At 42.9% G+C, this 21,228-nt stretch overlaps 1 protein-coding gene across 3 annotated transcripts in view; it reads left to right on the top strand.

The window, feature by feature from the left end:
• Nucleotides 1–21,228, top strand: part of ASH1L (ASH1 like histone lysine methyltransferase) — a 239,137-nt gene that overhangs the window by 124,853 nt on the left and 93,056 nt on the right. For all 3 annotated transcript variants that reach the window (XM_030186339.1, XM_030186340.1, XM_030186341.1), the window contains 2 exons: nucleotides 3,294–4,026; nucleotides 15,928–16,107. In XM_030186339.1, coding sequence (XP_030042199.1) covers nucleotides 3,294–4,026; nucleotides 15,928–16,107 — 913 coding nt within the window. The remainder of the gene's footprint in view (nucleotides 1–3,293; nucleotides 4,027–15,927; nucleotides 16,108–21,228) is intronic.

The following is a 21,228-nucleotide window of genomic DNA, read 5'->3' on the forward strand; positions in this document are numbered from 1 at the left end:
ATCAGCCATCCATTTCTCCCTATCTCTCACCCACCCAACTCTTTCTGTTTCTCACCTAACCCACCCTACCCTCTTCCTGTGAGACTGCCATTGGAATGCTTTTGTGTTTTACCTATATATTCAGATATTTGTCAACATTTGCTTATTTTTGATCTGAAGATGAAGAACTACCTTCGAAAGCTAATGAAAAAATATAAAAAGTTAGTCCAATAAAAAAGGTATCATCTTATTTTCTTTTGTATGTTTTGTTTTATTTCTATTAAGTATAGAAGAAGAAAGATCATTCCAAATGTATTTTATATTTAACACCTTTCACTGATGGATAATTGAGCTTCAACTTGTGGGTATTCCTTAATGTTGACCAGTTGTTTGGCAACATTAACAACTCAGTCAGACTTTCCGAGTTTAAGCCAAAAAAGGCCTTATAAATTACATAAGCGATCTTAAACTCAACCCTCACATTCACTGAGAGCCAGTGTAAGGCAGCCAGCAATGAAGAGGCTTGCTTGAACTTGCCCTAACAAAATGTCAGCCTTGCTGCTGTATTCTGTAAAAGTTGGAGCCTTTTCTGCAATCTGATGGCTATAGTCCTGTATATCAAATTACAGTTATCCAATTAAGGAAGCAATACGGACTAGGGCTATAATCCTAAAGCTGTTTTTACTGAGAGGAGATCTAATCGTCCTAAGTTGGTGTAACCTGAAGAAAAATGTCTTTGCCAAATTATTTATCTGTGGCTTAAAAGTCAGTCGAGTCCAAAAGAACCCCCAATACTCTCGTCTCTTTTTCATTTTTCAAGATTTCGCCTGATGTCAGTGTCAAGTTCTTCAACTGGTACTAACTAGAGAATGACATGGGGATGGGGAGTTTCTCCCTGTGTCATTTTCTACTTTGTTAATGAACTGGATTGTTATTTATGTTTGAGTGATGCAGACAACGATGTTTTGATTTTTTGGAAAAACAAGCAAACATGCTGACCACAACTAGCAAAATTTGCATGTGGGATCCTGTACATCCTACTAAGAAGACATGTATTGCAGGAGGGACTGTGGAAGACAGGACAGCTAGACTGAATCCTGAGATTGTTGATGACTTCCTATTCATTCACAGATTAAAAAATCATAACAGTGCTTCATAGGGCATATTTCTCCCCTCTAGGGCATACAGAATGGGTTGTATTTTGTACCCCTGGACATTTAGGATTCCTTGGGGTAGGAAGGGTAGAGGGTGGTGGTGAGGAGGGTTATTATAGCTGCTCGCTGCTATTATTGTTTTCTATTTGTAATTTATACACAACAGTCGCACAGCATATTGTTCCTTTTTATACTTTAATAAAAAGATTTAAATATAAAATCATAATTGTTTGAGGCTTCTGCAGATTAAGACAGAGCCCATGGGGACGGGGTGGCAATGGAGACAGGGCCTGCGGGGATGGAGTGGGAACAGAGACATAACCGACAGGGCGGGGATTGGGACAAACTTTGTCCCCGTGTCATTCTCTAGTACTAACTTATAGTCCCCAAACCACAAGACCTTAGTCTCAAATCAGTTTACTCATTTGACGTATGCTTTTCCTTCATTTGAGGCATCTAAGTTGAAATCAAAGAACTTAATGTACTTCAGTTCCCAAGCATGCTAGATGCACAGAGATACTGGAAATCCAAGGTATATCATAGTGAGGGATGGTACAGGTACTATATTGAAGGACAAGTTTATCAGTGTTACTGAAAGAAATGATAGCTGACCTTTTCTCTTAATTCCTCATAGCTCCTCAGTCAAGTATTTTTTAATGTTTTGTTTGTTAGTGGGGAGAATAAGGGGTTTTCAGAGAATGCTGCTTTGTTCCTAAGTTCTCCAAGTATGCATGACCAGTGCTGCAGCTGTCACTGGGATCATGTACTCCGATCCCTCTAGATCCATTACACAATAGTAATGCCAGGTTCAAGGGCAGGCCATCCAACATCACATGTCTGAAAACGTGTTATGTACTTTCATTATAACCAGTTGTTACAGCTGTTTACAAAGCAGATGGAGTGGCTTTAAGCAATTCCTCTGAAGGCCTGCCACTTTCTTGAGACTTAACTTGTGGGTAGCAGTCTAAGAAATTAGGCTGTCATGGCAATGAAAGGTATGATAGTCATCAGTAGTGCCTTGGGCATGGTGAGGGAAAGGAGCTTTGATGAGTTAAATCATTTAAAGAGCCTACTGTGGCTTTGTCATTTTGCTGCTTCTGTTAGAATGGTAACTGCAGTATGCTACTCTGTATGCTTTTCAATGCTGTTATGCAGAAGCCCAGAAATAGAACATTTGCTAACACCTCACTGCACAGCAGAGAAGCACATGTGCACTATTTACAGCTTGAAAACAGAATATTCTGATTAGCCAATTACTTGGGGGTCTTAGAAAGCTCTAACAAGCGTCTGGTGGCACATTTTTAGCTTACTTTTAATTGTCCATTTTTTAAATACTTTCTGCATTAACGTGAAAGTGGTCAACAAATGCCAGCTTTTGCATAAACTAGCTCTAGTCTTTCAGATTAAGATATTTTCCTCTCTACTGTTAGAGCTGTAATGAATGGGACTGATGAAAGCATTATTCATCATTAACTTCTGAATATGTTTCTTATAACAGTTTTTGCAAGTGTGATCATGCAAGCAATATCCATCTTATAAAGTTCGAATTCACATGTCTTTTAGCAGCACAGGGAAACTATTTCAAAATCATCATTGTGCTATGGCCTCTCTTTTCATCCCATATACCAGAAGTCAGCAAAACAAAGGGAGTGGGAAATAGACCAGGCTAACCAGGGATGAACGAGGAGACTTCAAATGTTGGTAAAAAGTTTATTGATGAAGACTTGACACAGCACCATGTTTCAGCAGTCAGCCTGCTTCAGGAGTCTTTATATAAAATATGTAAAGCTATCAGATGTTAAATGAACGTTGATACAAAGCAGATGACAGAGTGAAAAAAAACAGAGGTCACACATACCTTAAGAAATATTTGGAATGCAGCAAAAGTTCAGTGTTGTTAATTTGGTCTATTCGGTTGTATAATATGAAATTTGTCTTACATATCATAGCTGTCACAGTACAAGTTCCAGGGAGATTTGGATAAGTGATACAGTATGTCAGGGTTATAGGAAAGAATAAGATTGCTGTAAAATCATTGACCAGTGGCATGTTTGATATACACTTTGACTATAAATATTATAAAGAATGATTAATCCCCTTTTTAAGTTTTAAAAGTAAATTCCATTCCATTTTGATGAACTTTGTTTGTTTATTTTACAGGAACTGGCATAACCAGCCGAGTTTCAAAAGTGGGAAGTTCCATAGAAGAATCGGTGGACAGTTTACTACAGCGCGTCTCACACAGCGAAAGCCATGCTGCCTTAGACAAGACCATAGAAGCCGTTGTTCTTGCTAATGTCTCTGCCTCACCCTCTGCCAGCCCAGACAGAACCCAGAACAAGGGTACTGCACATGGCAAACTGGAGAACCTATTGGTCCCTGCAGTGCCAAATAATTCATCTGATGACTGCATCAATGTTCATTCAGGCCTGTTATCCAGCAACTGCTCCCCTCATCTCAAGAGAAGCATGGTGGAGGCTATGCAGCAGCAAGCTAGGAAAATGTGCAATTATGATAAAATATTGGCAACCAAGAAAAATCTGGACCATGTCAATAAAATCTTGAAGGCAAAAAAGCTGCAAAGGCAGTCACGGACAGGAAACAACTTTGTAAAACGCAGACCAGGCAGGCCCAGGAAATGTCCCCCTGAGTCATTCAGTCCAGTGCCAGCTCTACAGGCTGCTCAGTTTGACAGTTTCAGATTGGTGAATGAGAGAGATGAGAGCAGGACCAGTTCTGACACAGTCACCGACATAATTGAGGCTGTAGTACAGAGCGTAAACTTGAACTCGGAGCAAAGAAAAGGCTGTAAAAGGAAGCGGTTCCCCACTGAGGAGCAAATTAAGAAAAGGCAGAAGTCTCTCCCTGAGGATGAACAGGAGAGCAATGCAAGGTAATTACTTCAAAGTGATCGTTATACCATTCTAGATGCTGATTCTGAGATAGCTGAGAACCAAGATCAAAACTTGGAAGTGAGGCATCCAAGTAACTCTCAAGGTGCTATAGGATGTGGTGCTGAGAACTCAGTGGGGGAAATCGCTTCTTTCCAATAATAGTAAAACCATACCTTGGTATCGTTGTTTTTTTTTTTTTTTAATTTTATTTTGTTTAAAACATTTTCATCCCGCACTATCCTAACACTCTAGGCAAGAACACTGTCTTTAGGACACAGGTTAAAACAAAGCATAGTCCATTCTGTGAAAGTGGAAGGTCTCACCACTGGAGTGTTGTGGTTTACTGGTTGTTCAGTCAGGGCTATTGAAATTCTTCACATATTAGTAGGGGTTTGTAGATAAAAGCCCATTTGATCCATCTAGCTCTCATTTGCCCTGTCTACATAAGTATATATAAGAATTGCCATACTGGGACAAACTGAAGGTCTATCAAGCCCAGCATTCTGTTTCCAACAGTGGCCAATCCAGGTCACAAGTACCTGGCAAGATCCCAAAAAAGTACAATACATTTTATGCTGCTTATCCCCAAATCCATTTTAATAATGGTCTATGGCCTTTTCGTTTAGGAAGCCATCTAAACCATTTTTAAATGCCGCTAAGCTAACTGCTTTTACTACATTCCCTGGCAATGAATTCCAGAGTTTAATTACACGTTGAGTGAAGAAAAATTTTCTCCAATTCTTGCCCCCTTATCCTAGTAATTTTGGAAAGAGTAAACCAGTGATTCACATTTACCCGTTCAACTCCACTCATTATTTTATAGAGCTCTATCATATCTCCCCTCAGCTGTCTTTTCTCCAAGCTGAAGAGCCCTAGCAGCTTTAGCCTTTCCTCACAGACAAGTCGTCCCATCCCCTTTATCATTTTCATCTCCCTTCTCTGTACCTTTTCTAATTCCACTATATCTTTTTTCTTAAGATGTGGTGACCAGAATTGAACACAATATTTGAGGTGTGGTCGCACCATGGAGCGATGCAAAGGCATTATAACGTCCTCATTTTGTTTTCCATTCCTTTCCTAATAATAACTAACATTCTATTTGTTTTCTTAGCTTCCGCCGCACACTGAGCAGAGAGTTTCAACGCCTAGATCCCTTTCCTGGTCAGTGACTTCTAATATGGAACCTTGCATTGCGTAGCTATAATTTGGGTTCCTCTTTCCCACATGCATCACTTTGCAGTTGATCACATTAAACGTCATCTGCCATTTAGATTCCTAGTCTCGTAAGGTCCATTTGTAATTTTTCACACTCCGCTTGCGATTTAACAACTTTGAATACCTTTGTGTTGTCAGCAAATTTACATAAGTACATAAGTAATGCCATACTGGGAAAAGACCAAGGGTCCATCGAGCCCAGCATCTTGTCCACGACAGCGGCCAATCCAGGCCAAGGGCACCTGGCAAGCTTCCCAAACGTACAAACACCACATTTTCCGGCAATGAATTCCAGAGTTTAATTACACGTTGGGTGAAGAAAACTTTTCTCCGATTTGTTTTAAATTTACCTCACTAGTTACTCCCGTGTCTAGATCATTTATAAATATGTTGAAAAGCAACAGTCCCAGCACCAGACCCCTGGGGAACTCCACTAACTACCCTTCTCCATTGAGAATACTGACCACTTAAACCCTACTCTCTGTTTTCTATCTTTTAACCAGTTTATAATCCACAATAGGACACTACTTCCTATCCAATGACTCTCCAATTTCCTCTGGAGACTTTCATGAGGTACTTTGTCAAACGCCTTTTGAAAATCCAGATACACAATATCGACCACATCACCTTTATTCATGTTTGTTCCCTCCTTCAGAGGCAAGATTTGCCTTAACTAAACCCATGTTGGATTTGTCTCATTAATCCATGCTTTTGAATATGCTCTGTAATTTTGTTCTTTATAATAATCTCTACCATTTTGCCCAGCACTGACATCAGGCTCACCAATCTATAATTTCCTGGATCTCCTCTGGAACCTTTTAAAAAAAAATTGGCTTTACATTGGCCAGTCTTCAGACACCATCACCCCAAGGTCCCTGTCCTGAGCTGAGCTTACCAATCTGTCCCCTCCTATCCAGTACACCTCTTTTGTGTTTCTGCACCCCAAGTGCATCACTCTGCACTTCTTGGCATTAAATTTTAACTGTACAAACCACTGGGGTAAATACGTTCTTTTGGTTTCTACTAGCTATTTCTAAGTATCATACACAGAAACCATACAGTTTTATTTAGAAAAATAAAGAATTAAAAAATGGTATATTATGTGTAATATGAAAGTTTTTTTCTTTTTTTATATGCTAATAGTGCTCAGTAGGAGGGGTCACAGGATCGTTTTGTAGTATAATACTGCTAACACCCCTTAAACCATCATAGCACTCCTGCCTTCCTATCCCTACCTAATTATGAGTTCCTGTTTAAGTATTTTCACATTGAGAACTCCCCAGAATGCTTTGAAACAGGTTTATGGGGGGGGGGGGGGGGGAGATTGATTCTCTTGCTGTATATGATGGGGATTTTACTTCCACAGTTACTGATAAATTCATATTTAAAAATATATGGTGGTTAGAAAATATAAATATTTTGAAGGCAGGCAAAGTACTTTGAAACAGTAGAATTACATAGCTCACAGATATAGTATGTTTGAGTTTGTCCATTTACTTCTCACTTTTGACATGCATAATCACTTTACTGAGGTTTGTAAAACCTATTTGGAGACACTGCCTCAAGAGAGATTAGTTTATATACTGCTATTAGAAGTACACCATGAAATGTATCAGCGGCATAACATTGTCTCAACAATTTGATACATGAAGACCATGTCTCATAGTCTGATTTATTCAGAAAGCTAGCTAATGTAACACCAGTACAGAATTTTTATCAAACTATAATGAGGGCAAACTTATAAAGTATTTTCCATATATAAATCCTGTTTTATACACCTAAAATGGCTATTATAAAATTGGCATAGAGGTATACATGCATAAAAAGGCACTCTCTAATTTACAGTCTGTGCATACACACACACTTGTTCCCAAGGATGTAATTTAGACAGAACAAGCACAGAATTGCAGTGTACTCACAGAGTACACACAAACACACACATCTATCATATCAGTAAATATTGATGATCAGATCTGTCAGGTGTTATATGGCAGAAAATTTAAAAATAGAAAAAAAAAACCAAACAGGGAACTAGTCAAACAACAATCAAGAAAAAATTCCCAAAGACAAAAAAAATCAGTAACGGTGTATGAGTTTGTTTAATGAAATACAAAAATCAAATAAATAAATATAATGTGCAATGAGTCATACTGCAGGCCGATTGCTCAGCCACAGTGCTCTTTACTCTGTGGAGCAAACTATCCTTTTTATGTTCACTCACTACATACAAACATGGGTCTCCTCATGTGCTCAGTGTTACAAACCAATGTAACTTAAATCCCCTATATGTGAAAAATCATTATTTCTTAAACACACTCAAAAACACAATTACTGAAAGCTATAAAAATAGCTCAGATCTCCTACAAAGTGCAAGCAAGTTCAGTTCATTAGTAAAGGGTGCCAAGTACATAATCAACTGGGTTACACTTATCTTGAAGCGTCTTCCCGAATTTCCTTTACAAGAGATGCCAACCGGTCCACATTGCTCTCTTTCAGAACAGCACTCCCGAATGGTTGTCAAAATGGCTTGGGTGAAGGAGACCTATGCTGGTGTGTTGTGAGTGAACTTAGAAAGGATAGTTCACTCCACAGAGTAAAGATCGCTATGGCTGAGTAATTGACCTGTAGTATGACTCGTAACTCATACTGAGTTTTCTCTACACATATTTATTTCTTGAATGTGTTATATGGAGCAGTGGATGGGCAAGCTCGTGTGTCATAACCCAAAAGGGATTTCCATTACCTAGCTTCCCACTATTCCAGAACCTTTGGGATAGTTGTGTCCTTCAACTAGCAGGTGTAGATAGAGAACTGAAAACTGAGCTGAGACATATCTTTCTTGGCATCCAGGCCAATTCCTCAGTACTTTATATTTCCAGCAGGTGGATGGACACACTTTTCAGCCTCTGGTTCTGTGAATGATTTGTTTCTGCTCCGGATGAGCTTTGTGGGTAGCTTAAGTCTGCAGAATCATATCTGGAGGTCTTCAGATCCTGTTTCTGGTGCCCCGCAAATTTACTTCTTCCCTCTCTTCTATTTCCCGTGGAGCTATCCTTTTCCAACACACCAACCTTAAAAAAAAAAAAAAGGAGAAAGAAAGAGGTTTGCTGGAGAGCATGAGACAGAGTATCAGTCCTGAGTCTTCCTCATCTATGGTAAAACTTGTGGGGAGTAGCCAGCAGTGGTAAGTCCAACTTAAGTTTGACTCAGAACTGCTTGGAGAGCTGCTACTTAGTGCAGGGGAGGGATCCTGACTCACCGCTTGGGGCACGTTCTGCGCTGGTGACAGTTGGGGTGAATGGCGACTCCCGCGGAGACAGTTAAGCAGTGTTTCATAGCATCCCGCAGATTAATCCAGAGACTTCTGAGTTATGTCCCTCTGTCAGCAGGTGGAGATAGAGAGATGGTTCGACATAAATGGTCATGTGCAGCCAGCTTAACCTTAGTATTCTCTCTATCTAGCAGGTGGAGGGTACATAACATGCAGCTCTGGTTTGATCTGGCTCCTTGCCCATCCCTCAGTTTCAGTAGAGCCTGGATTTGGGGTTGAGGTTCCGTGCCTTGGGATTTCAGGGTATACCTGGTCGGACCAGGTCCCTCCCTTCCCCCGCCAACCCCCTTGGTCTCCCTTGGCTCTTCCTGAGCTTTCTCACTGCTCCGTCAGTGAAAATTGGGCTATTGTGCTCCTTCAGTTGGATGATCAATCTGTCCAAATGTCACCTGTCTCCCTCGCAGTCTTTGAAATACCTGGGAGTGAATTTCGACACACAGGGACTGTCCCTTTCGGCAGCGCGTCTGCTGCAGTTCCAAAGTCAGCTGGCTCCCCGGACATGGGATTTTGTGCAGGTATTGGGCTCCATGGTGGCCATATGCAGCCCCTTCAGGCGCTTCTACTCAGCCGTTGGTCTCCTCTGTCAAAGGATTACCTGTTTTGAATTCTGTGGACGTCGCACTCCCGTTTGGCCATGTGCTGATGGTTGACCTCAGAGAACCTGATAAGGTGTGCTCCCCTTGTGGTGGAGGATTGGATGGTTATTACCACGGATGCCAGCCTCTCCGGTTGGGGCGCCCATTGCCTCTGTCAGACAACCCAAGGGATCTTGGTTCACTGTGGAGGTGTCCTGGTCAATCAACCGCTTAGAATTGCAAGTGATTCTCTTGGTGTTCCGGAATTTTCTTCCGATCCTGCAGGGTCGTCCCTTGTGGGTCCTTTCGGACAACACGACAACTGTGGCTTATGTCAACAGACAGGGGCACACTGAGGGCTCCTCTGGCGAAGAAGGCAGCTTTGCTCTGCCTTTAGGCAGAGTTACACTTGTACCTGCTCTCAGTGGTGCACATTGCAGGAGCCTCCAATGTAAAAGCGGATTTCCTCAGTCAGACCCAGCCGGATCCAGGATAGTGGGAGCTCTCGCTGCAGGTATTCACTCAGATCACGAAATGCTGGGGAGTTGCGGTGTTCGATCTGATGTGAAAATTTTGAAAAACTTTATTTTCTTCAGCAAAGGCAGGGAGTTTGGGTCAGCCGGGATCGATGCCCTTCTCCAGCGGTAGCCCCGGGTCTCCTGTATGTGTTTCCTCCATGACCCATGATAGGAAGAGTAGTGAGGTGGATTGCCAGGCATCCGGGTCCGGTGATCCTGGTGGCTCCGGACTGGCCCTGGCATCTGTGGTACACAGATCTCAGGCTCCTGGACAGTAGGCTTCTGCGCCTGTCTCCACAACACGGTCTTGATTCAGGGGCCCATCATAATAGAGGATCCATCCCCCTTTGGTCTTATAGTTTGGACCTTGAGAGGGCACATTTAAGGAGGAAGGGGTACCCTGACAGAGTTACTACTATGCTGCAGGTATGGAAGTGCTCTACTTTCGCTGAGTATGCTCGAGTTTGGTGCACCTTTGAATCTTGGTGTTCCTCGGCGTGTGTTTTGGCAGCCTCTGCCTCCATGACATCCATCCTTCTCTTCTTACAGGACGGCCTTGATAAGTCTCTTTCTTTGAGTCCTTGAAAGTCCAAGTGGTGGCCTTGGTCTGTTTTCGGGGCCACCTTCAGGGCTCCTTGATTGCTGTGCACCCAGATATTATGCGTTTTCTTTGAGGGGTGAACCATCTGCGTCCTCTGCGGTTGCCTGTTGTTCTGTCTGGGAACCTGAACCTGGTATTGTGGGCACTGCAAAGGCCTCCATTTGAGTCTTTGGGTTGTTTGTCCCTAAAGAACCTTACATTGAAGGTGGTTTTTATTGGTGACAATTGCCTCTTCCAGGCGGGTGTCTGAGTTGCAGCTTTGTCTTGCAGTGATCCTTTTCTCTGCTTTACGGAGGCGGGTGTATTCGGATGGTTCCATCCTTCTTACCCAAGTTGGTGTTTCGTTTTCATCTTAGTCTCTAGTACTACCGACGTTTCACCGGGAAGACTATCCTTCCGACTTCCGGTCACTGCGTCACCAATGACTTCCGTCGTCCTGATCACCTCTGTCCTCTTGGCAGGCCGAAAGAAGAGTGAGATGGCATCAAAGGCCACGGTACCTCATTGGCCCTTGGGAGACATTAGTTCGGCTTACGTTGCCATGGGTCAGTCTCCTTCCTTGCGGGTGCAGGCACATTCTACATGAGCATAAGCTACTTCTGCTGCTGAGTGTTGCTTGATGTCATTGGAGGATATTTGCAGAGCAGCCACATGGGCTTCAGTTCATACTTTTACCAAACACTACAGATTGGACTTGTCAGCACATCAGGATGCAGCCTTTGGAACCTCAGTCCTCACTTTGGGGATGGTGTCAGGCATGGTGAGCCCTTAGACCAAAGCCGGAGCTTTGACAGACAAATCACCGGGGCTGGCACAGGCAGGAATCAGAACAGACTGGACTAGGATAAACTAACAGACTCAACAAGGCAGGACAGAGGTAACTAAACACAATGGACAACACAAGAACCGGATCCAGACGAGGCAAGGAAAAGAAGGCAAAGGGCCAGAACTGGAACCCAGACAGGACAAGGCAAGACTCGGAACTGGATTAAGACTGGGACCCAGAAATGCAAGACAAGGCAAAACACAGAAGTAGATTAAAACTGGGTCCAGGAAAGAGCAAGGCAAGGACTGGATCCAGACAGGAGTAGACTGAAAGAGACAAGACAAAGCACAACTAGACAGGCAAGACAGGGTAGGAGCTAGGCAACAAGAATAACAGAAGCAAGACAATAAACAAGGCAGGGACAGGATTCAGGATTCTTGAACAGGCTTGGCTGGAACAGGATTCAGGATTCTCAAACAGGTTTGGCTGGAACAGGATTCAGGATTCTCGAACAGGCTTGGCTGGAACAGGATTCAGGATTCTCAAACAGGCTTGGCTGGAACGGGCTTGGCTTGGCTGGAACAGGATTCTTGAACTGGATTCTGGAACAGACTTGGTTTGGCTGGAATGGGCTTGGCTTGGCTTGACTGGAACAGGCTTGGCTTGACTGGAATAGGATTCTGGAAAGGGCTTGGCTTGACTGGAACAGGCTTGGCTTGACTGGAATAGGATTCTGGAAAGGGCTTGGCTTGGCTGGAACAGGATTCTTGAACAGGCTTGGCTTGACTGGAACAGGATACCGAAAAAGACTTGGCTTGGCTGGAACAGAATTCTGGAACAGGCTTGGCTTGACTGGAACAGGATTCTGGAAGGGACTTTGCTTGACTGGAACAGGATTCTGGAAGGGACTTGGCTTGGCTGGAACAGGATACTGAAAGGGGCTTGGCTTAGAGGGAACTGGGACAGAACTAGCTCAAACATAGAGCAGGAGTAGTAGTAGTAGTAGGAGCAGAACCTGGCAGAAACAGAGCTCAAAAGCCAGGTAGCAAACATAGCAGGCAAAGGATTAAGCAGACTAAGGGAAGACAAACAAACAAAGAAGCAATGTGCTTACTAGCACCCACAGCTGGAAAGGGAATGGCCAGGCAGACTGAGAGGCAGCAGACACAGGTGCATAGCAGTGAAGTAATCGGGGACGATGCTGGCTTCTACAGACTCTCAGAATTAACAGACACACACAGGAAACAAAACAGGGAAAACAAGAACAGAGATTGGCTTAAACACAGAGCTTAACTATAGCAAGAGTCAAAAGCAGGGCTAGACTAAAAGCAGGAACCAAGGGTAGAGTCAAACAGATACAGACACCAAGGGCAGGGTGTGGCTCTAGAGCCAGGCTTTCAGGATCAAGGTACAAAAGCAAACACACAAAAACAAAGCAAAGCATTGAAACACAAGATTCAAAGAAACACAGAACAGGGAAATGATCTGAACAGGTAACACAAGATTAAGAGACCTTGCAAAGGCAACGTAGGAAAGCTTTCTAGGTCCTTATAAAGGAGTATGCTGATGATGTCACAAGTAGGAAATGAAGCAGAAGCAAGGAGACCAAAGCGAGGCTTGGCTTCAGGGACACCAAAGCGAGGCTTGGCTTACAGGAAGAACAACAGGAAATGAAGCAGAAGCAGGGAAACCAAAGCGAGGCTTGGCTTACAGGAAGAACAACAATGAGGAAAAAGGCAGACTGGAGAGGTCACAGAGCTAGATACAGAGAAACAGTAGGTCTGAACATAAGGGCACAGCCACAACCAAGACAGATGGCTTGGTCCCGCCCTACTTGAGGTCTGCTTTGGTACATCCCACAAGTGTCTGGGTTGATCTTTGTGACGCTATGGAAGGTAAAATTAGTCCTTACCTGATAATTTTCTTTCCATTAGTCCCAACAGATCAATCCAGAGGCTCTTCCCTTCATTCCATGCGTATCCTGTTTTCTTGTTAGGAGTTGATTACAGTTTGGGGGGCTTTTTGGTTCCTGGTTCCGGACAGGTTCCTTCATTTGGTCTGTTTTTCAAAAACAAAGAAAGACACAGCTCCAAGTTCGGATATACTTCTTACAGAATGCAATGCTGGTGTGTTATCTCCCGCTGGAGTGGTTGAGATGTTCACTTGGATTTCTGGAGGCAGGAGAGTGTTGGTTGAATTTCTATTCTTCCACTTCTGTGGTATTGACCATACTGAAGTTAAGCTGGCTGCACATGACCATATATTTAAACCTCTGAAGTTTTCTCTATCTCTGCCTGCTGTCAGAGGAACATAACCCAAAAGTCTCTGGATTGATCTTTGGGACTAATGGAAAGAAAATTATCAGGTAAGGACTAATTTTACCTTCCTGCTATGGGACACGTCCGCTGGCTTCAGAGCATTGGAGTGCGTGCAAGCTAGGAATCCTGCAGGATGTGGAGGAAACGGTCATAGGCAGCACATCTTCAGATTTGGTGCAGCATCCAATATGCTGGGGTGTTCAAATTTATGTCTGCTATTTTTATAGCAGGGGAAAATATTTTTGTTTTTTCTGGTGTTATTCTGCATGCCAGAGTCAGGTTTTTGGGGGTTTCAACTGATTTTTTTTGTCTACGTATTTTATTGGTTTATGGTCAATCTTAGGGGTTCTTTTGTTGGGCCTAGGAACGTGTACTATTTTCAATGATGCCTTTTTATATGCTCCATGGCTAGTAAAATGGGTGTGGCTACTGTAGGGGTGAAGCCATAGATAGTGACCCCACCCTTTTCCGGAGATGCGAAGGCGGTAGAACGAGAGTACATGAAATGAGATTGAAGGGGGGCAGACTCAAGAAAAATGTCAGGAAATATTTTTTCACAGAGAGAGTAGTGGATGCTTGGAATGGCTTCCCGCGGGAGGTGGTGGAAATGAAAACGGTAACGGAATTCAAACATGCTTGGGATAAACATAAAGGAATCCTGTTCAGAAGGAATGGATCCTAAGGAGCTTAGCCGAGATTGGGTGGCAGAGCCAGTGGCGGGAGGCGGGGATGGTGCTGGGCAGACTTATACGGTCTGTGCCAGAGCTGGTGGTTTAGAAGTGGGGATGGTGCTGGGCAGACTTATACGGTCTGTGCCAGAGCCGGTGGTGGGAGGCGGGACTGGTGGTTTGGAAGTGGGGATGGTGCTGGGCAGACTTATACGGTCTGTGCCAGAACCGGTAGTGGGAGGCGGGGCTGGTGGTTGGGAGGCAGGGATAGTGCTGGGCAGACTTATAAGGTCTGTGCCCTGAAAAGGACAGGTACAAATCAAGGTAAGGTATACACAAAAAGTAGCACATATGAGTTTATCTTGTTGGGCAGACTGGATGGACCGTGCAGGTCCTTTTCTGCTGTCATCTACTATGTTACTATGTTAAGGTTGGTACTATATGAGTACCAATACCTTTCTTCCTACACAAAGAGCACTGTGTCTAGTTAAAACTTTTCGAAGCACATGGCTATTTGGAGAAGGTCTCAGTAACTCGGTGAAAGAACTAGGGGAAACTAAGCCACAGTGGTTGCTGTAGGATAAGCCGAAAGCCTCTGGTCATCCGCCTTCAGGAGGCGCTCAGTTTTGAGAAAGCAGATGGTACTGGGCTGATCGTTAGCAATATGGTCACAAGTCCTGTTTTTTTCATGCATGTTTGTCTTCCTTTTGTTCTTCCTCTCAGTCAGAGTTCCCAATGCCTCCAGAGCTTTGCGAGCTTTGCAGTGATGTGAGGCTGATCCACTCTTCTCTTCCTCCAGTGGAAGCATGTCTTAAGGAGTTTCAGGAGGAGTGGGCCAAAATCACTTCAGACCAGTGGGTTCTGGATATTCTTACAGAAGATCACAAGTTGGAGTTCATTCCTTGCTGGTGCTCCAGGCCATTGTTCCAGTTCCCCAGGCCAAACAGGGCAAGACAGATATTCCATCTACTTGCATGCTCAATCTATGAGGCACACAGTGACATACTAGGTGGAGACTACCTTATTGTGTCTGGCAGATATTTGCAAGGTTGGATGTGGCAGCACCCTCAGAAGCCGGTTTTGGGACTTCAGTCCTCAGGCCGGTGGCTCCAGGATACCACCCACTCTAGGGATTGCTTTTGAACATCCCACAGGTTCCAGAATAGTTGGATGCTATGTAACGGAAAGAGAAATTAGGTCTTACCTGATCATTTTCTTTCCATTAGTCCTTCCCACTATTCCAGAGGCCTGCCCAAGGTTTCCGAGATGTTTAGTCAGTGCAAAGTAATGGATCAAATAACAATTGTCACCTTGCATGGTGCTTCCTGCTTACCTCTTGTTCTCTACAGGTTGTCCAGAGATGAGAGAGGTCCACATGTTTGCTCATCTGATTTGTGTTAGGTTAGCAAGTTGTTTAAGGTTGTTGTGCTTATTCTGAGTTTCTCCTTACTGCTTGTCTATGTAAATATGTAAATATGTAAATGCCAAGAGAAAGATGTCTCAACTCAGTTTTCAGTTCTCTATCTCCACTTCTTGGTTGATGGACACAGCTATCCCACAGGTTCTGGAATAGTGGGAAAGGCCGGAAAGAAAATTATCAGGTAAGACTTATTTTTTTCTTTACTGACATTAACTTTCACTCATCCATGATATTCTGTATATTTTTGACCAGCTGAGAATTGTTCTGTAGAAATGTATCAGTAAATGACTTGCTTGAGTTCATGTTTGAATTGCATAATGTTGTCTTTGTAGTTTGACACTTTTTCAAGGAACAACAAAAAAGAGACTGAAGTACTTGAGCCTACAAGACAGCATAGTCTCTCCGTTAGAGGCAGGTTTCCTAGTTCACACTGTCATGATTGCAACATCACTGTTTGAATTGATGCACATCTCTAAACGCTTTTCCAGCTTTTCTGAGACATCAGTGGTATTAAACAGCCTCTTTGATGGCCCCAAGAAGCCTCAGGAGACAGAAAGCACTTTACAACGATTGCCGACCTTAGTACAGAGAGAGAAGAAAGCTGCTCGTCCCCCAAAAAAGAAATACCAGAAGGCGGGGCTGTATTCTGATGTGTACAAGACAACGGAGTAAGTAAAATACAGGCAAATCACTGCAGTTTGGTCATTTGGAGAGCTATCCCCTTTTCATCTTGCATTGCATTTTCAAAATGGCAGGGCTAACCAATGAGAAATACAAGCTGCAGTTTTAATTGGTTGGGTCTGAGCTGGTAAACGATGTACAGTTTTTTGAGACAGGAAATTCCAGCGGTGGTGAGTGTTGCTTTCTTTCTACAATATGGAATTTTTAATTGTTTTATCCTAAGTAGGGCTGATTGACCTTGACCTATTTATTGTGTGATAACCCATTTGTTTTGGGAAGGAGCTGCAGCTGGAACCCACAAATATATGTGCTTTGGGAAGAAAAAAGGAATGTGATGCAATTTGATCAGTATATGTGTTTTGCCATCATGTGCTTTGTTAGTTCACAGTACCCATTCAGAAAAAAATTATGCATCACGAACAGACAGCAAATTCTCAAAATATTTGTGGAATATTTCCTTTTTTTAACATATAATACTCTATTACAACATCTCCATTGTCTTTAACTTACTAAATATATCTGGACAGTTGAGGACATGTATTCATGATTTTTAATGAAAATTAAAAGCAGTGCTCAGTATTGTCAAGCAGATTTATCCCATCACCTACACTTGGACTGACTGTCATGAGGACAAATGTGCGTCATTTACATTCAGATTTGTCTTGCTTTAAGTACCTGTTGTCGGTAATTCTTGTCATTTTATTAAAGATGTTCCTTATCTTCCCCCAAACCGGTCCAGAACCAATATATTATGTCCACTAACCAGCAGATGGAGACAGAGAATGTCTTGTGATCTCTACCCTATAAAGGGCCCCATGCAGCAGCTCCTCACCAGCTGCCTCTGAACTGCTCTGGTAGGTGCTCCTGGGTCCTGCTGGAGAGTTGGTTCTCCAACTGAGTTTTTCATTGGAGAAGATCACCAGGGTCCTGCTGAGCACACCACAGGCTTAGGGGATACCTGGAGAAGTCTGGATCTCTTCCCCCCCCCCCCCCCCCCCCCCCACACACACACACCTGAAACCCTTCTTCACACTCTTTGGATGGTGATTTCTGCTCTCTCAGGCTGTCTTTCCCTTAACCACCCCCATACCACAAGCTCACTTCTGGTCCAGGCTATCTGGTCTTGTTGAACTGGGGTCAGGCTGTTCTACCTCTTTTCAACGACCCTGTTTCCAGCAGAAACAGGCTTCCTTTTGAGGAGACCAGGACAACACCCTCATTCCTTTACCTGTTCTTCGCAATGAGGAATCCAGATCTATTCCTTAGAAATCTTGTCTGAGTTTATCTATGAATGGACCTGGAAAACTACTGATCAGTGGGTTCTGGAGATCATCAGAGAAGGCTATAAACTTAGGGTCCAGCATTCAGCCAGCAGCGATCAACATTGTGCTGACCACCACTGGCATTAAACCCAGGGAACCAGCTAAAACATAGTCTGTTTTCTATGATATTTGGCACATAACCAGCTATGAAGAACCGTATAAAGATAGGACTGCTGTTTTTGCAGTTACTTTAACTGATTAAGTGCCAACTTCACTCTTGGAATTCCCCCCCCCCCCCCCCCCCCTCCAATAACCATTTTTGGCTTGAGCGTTAACTGGGCATTTTCAGCGGCACTATCCAGTTAAGTACTGTTTGAAAATGCCCGGTTAGCACTAGACAGGTGATTTAAACAGACAGGCGCATCTTCTGGCTGGCTGTTGAAATCATCTTGAACATCAGGCCCTTAGAATGTTCCTACTCCTTTGCAAATTCTTGGAATCTCCTTGCAGAGCTCTTACCAAGCAGCAGGTGCAAAAAATCCACCTTGCAAGTATATCTTGATTTAGAGGCAGTAAAGCTGGCTTGAAATAGTGAGTGGAATCTAGAAAAGTATTCCATCTATTTTGTGGCAGCCAAGAAAGGAGGGCTCTCTTCATTCTATTCTAGATCTCAAGAAGTTAAGTCGCACTCTCTTAGTGACGCACTGTTCCAAGAGCTCATTAAGAAAGTTGCAAACAGCACAGAACATAAGCTTCATTGGTTGCTTGTTGCAGCCAGAGTTTCTTTTAAGTTGGCTTGTTTCCTCTTTAAAGTGCTGCAAGGGCAGATTCCTAAGTATATGCTTGCTCATGTTTGTTTTGCATCTTCCAGTGGAGTCCGGATAATTTCTTTTCCATCTGTTATTGGCTGTTCATGGAACACGATTATGGAAAGATGTTGCCAGAATGTTTTTTTATATTGCAGTCATATCTTTCACTTAGGAAGTATATAAAAACTTACCTGTTTAGAAAATTCTGTACTTAGTGAGGTTTTTTTTTTCTCCTCTCTCTCTCTTTTTTCCTTATTGCTTCCCAGAAGCTTATTCTGGTTTGGAACCTGCTTAGAACTGAAAGGTGTTAGCGGGATATAAGCCTGGAATGTAATGTAATGCAAAAGAATGGAACCTCTTCACTCAGTAATAGCCTCGGTTCATCCCAGTGAATTTATCACTTCTCTAGACCTCAAAGAATCCTACTTCCACATTCCAATTTGGCCTCCTCATCAACGGTTTTTGTGTTCTGCAATCCTAGTTCTATATGTTTTATTAAAGCGTTTGTCATACAAATAATACAAAAGTGAACACTAAAGCAAGGCTTCTCTGCTATACAAAAAACTTCAGGACCTATAGGCTGATGCAGTTGCTCCATTGAGGATGTCTTGGGAAGCAGAATTTGGTTTGGATGCGTCTGAGTTTGATTGGTCCACTTTCTGGGTTAACACCATGCGTCCCACGAAGTCAGCAGCAATATCCCAATCCTCATACTTCATCTTCCACAAAGCCTATTGGACTCCTGCTCGAGTGGCCAGAATCACTAAGAGTGTCAACTTCAGCTGCTGTTCTTGTCAGGAACGAGATGGTTCACTGGCACACATGGTTTTCTTTTGTAAAAACGTCAGAGATTACTGGCAACTTATATGGAAAAAAATGTGTCTAATCTTTCACTTGCCTGAGTCCACTGCGCTCTCTTATGAGGTCGTGATCTTAAGAGCTTCTTGTCCTGCTATCTCTCTTTTGGAGTCGGATAAGAAAATGTACAATATACTGCTAGCTGTTGCTTTGCATTTAATTGTCTCCAATTGGAAAAACAATGTGTACTTGAATTATAATGAATGGTGGAGTTATGTATGCGTGATCAGGAAATACGAAACAATTTTGGCCCATAGGTGTAGAACAATTAGGTCTGTTTTGCGGACCTGGGCTCGTTTAGACCTCTTTTGCCAGGTGCCACATAGCACTCATTGACCTGGGGTATCCATACTATTTGTTTACAGGTATTGCCATGGACCTCTGATTGTGTTCTGCAATCCTAGAAGGTATTGATTTCAGGAGGTACCATGTAGTCTGGCCATGTCTCCAATGACTTTTTCAAAGGTCATGGTAATGATAGCAGCATTCCTCTGCCACAAGTAAATCAGGGTCCATCCCTGTCTTGATGGGATTGGTTGGTCAAAGCTCCTTCATGTCAGGAGAATGTCCGGGCCACCTCCAAGGTAGTGGATCTTTTGCAGTCTCTAGGTTGAGCGGTCAATTTTACCAAAAGCCAGCTGATGCCCTCTCATCCTCAGGAGTTCTGTTTGATACACCTCTGGCTGTAGCCAGAATAATGCTAGGCTGTATACAGAGAGGTGTAACCAGCAGAAGAAAAGAGGTGTTGATGCCCCTATACAAGTTGTTGGTAAGGCCCCACCTGTAGTATTGTGTTCAGTTTTGGAGGCCGTATCTTGCTAAATATGTATGAAGACTTGAAGCAGTCCAGATGAAGGCAACAAAAATGATATGGGGATTATGCCAAAAGACATGTAAGAAGAGACTGGAACACCTGAGAAGAGGAGGGACAGGGGAGATATGATTCAGATGTTTAAATACTTGAAAGTTATTAATGTAGAAACAAATATTTTCCAGAGAAAGGAAAATGGTAAAACTAGAGGACATGAATTGAGGTTGCAGGGTGGTAGACATAGGAGTAATGTCAGAAAATTCTTTTTCATGGAGAGGGTGGTTGATGCCTGGAATGAACTCCTTGAGGGGGAAGATGGAGAAAAAAAACTATGGCGCAATTCAAAATAGCATGAGATGAACACAGAAGATCTCTAATTAGAAAATTAATATTATAAAAAACAAAACTTAAAGGATTGCATATGTCATGTCAAGTGGTGCTTAGGTGGCAACTGGCTGTATCAAGGCCGGTGCTGGGCTGGATTGTATGTACCGTATATAGCAGTCTGGTTTAGGATAGGCTGTAAAGAGCTTCGACGGAAACTCCAGTGGTTTGGAATGCGAGGACAGTGCTGGGCAGACTTTTACAGTCTGTATCCCGCATATAACAAAACTTATTTGGATAGGCTTTGACTGAAACTCCAGTATTTGGAACATAAGGACAGAGCCGGGCAGACTTCTGCAGTCTATGGCCCAGAAACAACAAAGAAAGACCATGATCAAGTATATTGTATCACATTCATTGTTGATTTAATCTAGAATTGAGAATGAATGTGACTGTTGGGGACCATTCATGTCTTTATCTGCGATCACTTGCTATGCTACTATGATATGCAGGCAGGGAGAACTTTCCTTCTCACTCTCATAAGACATATAAGTGCATATATGTACTTATGTACGTATAAGTACATAAGTATTGCCATACTGGGAAAGACCAAAGGTCCATCAAGCCCAGCATCCTGTTTTCAACAATGGCCAATCCAGGTCACACATACCTGGCAAGATCCCAAAAAAGTACAAAACATTTTATACTGCTTATCCCAGAAATAGTGGATTTTCCCCTAGTCCATTTAATAATGGTCTATGGACTTTTCCCTTAGGAAGCTGTCCAACCCTTTTTTAAACTCCGCTAAGCTAACCGCCTTTACCACATTCTCTGGCAATGAATTCCAGAGTTTAATTACACATTGAGTGAAGAAATATTTTCTCCGATTCGTTTTAAATTTACTACATTGTAGCTTCATCGCATGCCCCCTAGTCCTAGTATTTTTGGAAAGCGTAAACAGACGCTTCACATCTACCCATTCAACTCCACTTATTATTTTATAGACCTCTATCATATCTCCCCTCAGCTGCCTTTTCTCCAAGC

This window comes from Microcaecilia unicolor, chromosome 14 (assembly GCF_901765095.1).
Source record: "Microcaecilia unicolor chromosome 14, aMicUni1.1, whole genome shotgun sequence".
Taxonomy (NCBI): domain Eukaryota; kingdom Metazoa; phylum Chordata; class Amphibia; order Gymnophiona; family Siphonopidae; genus Microcaecilia; species Microcaecilia unicolor.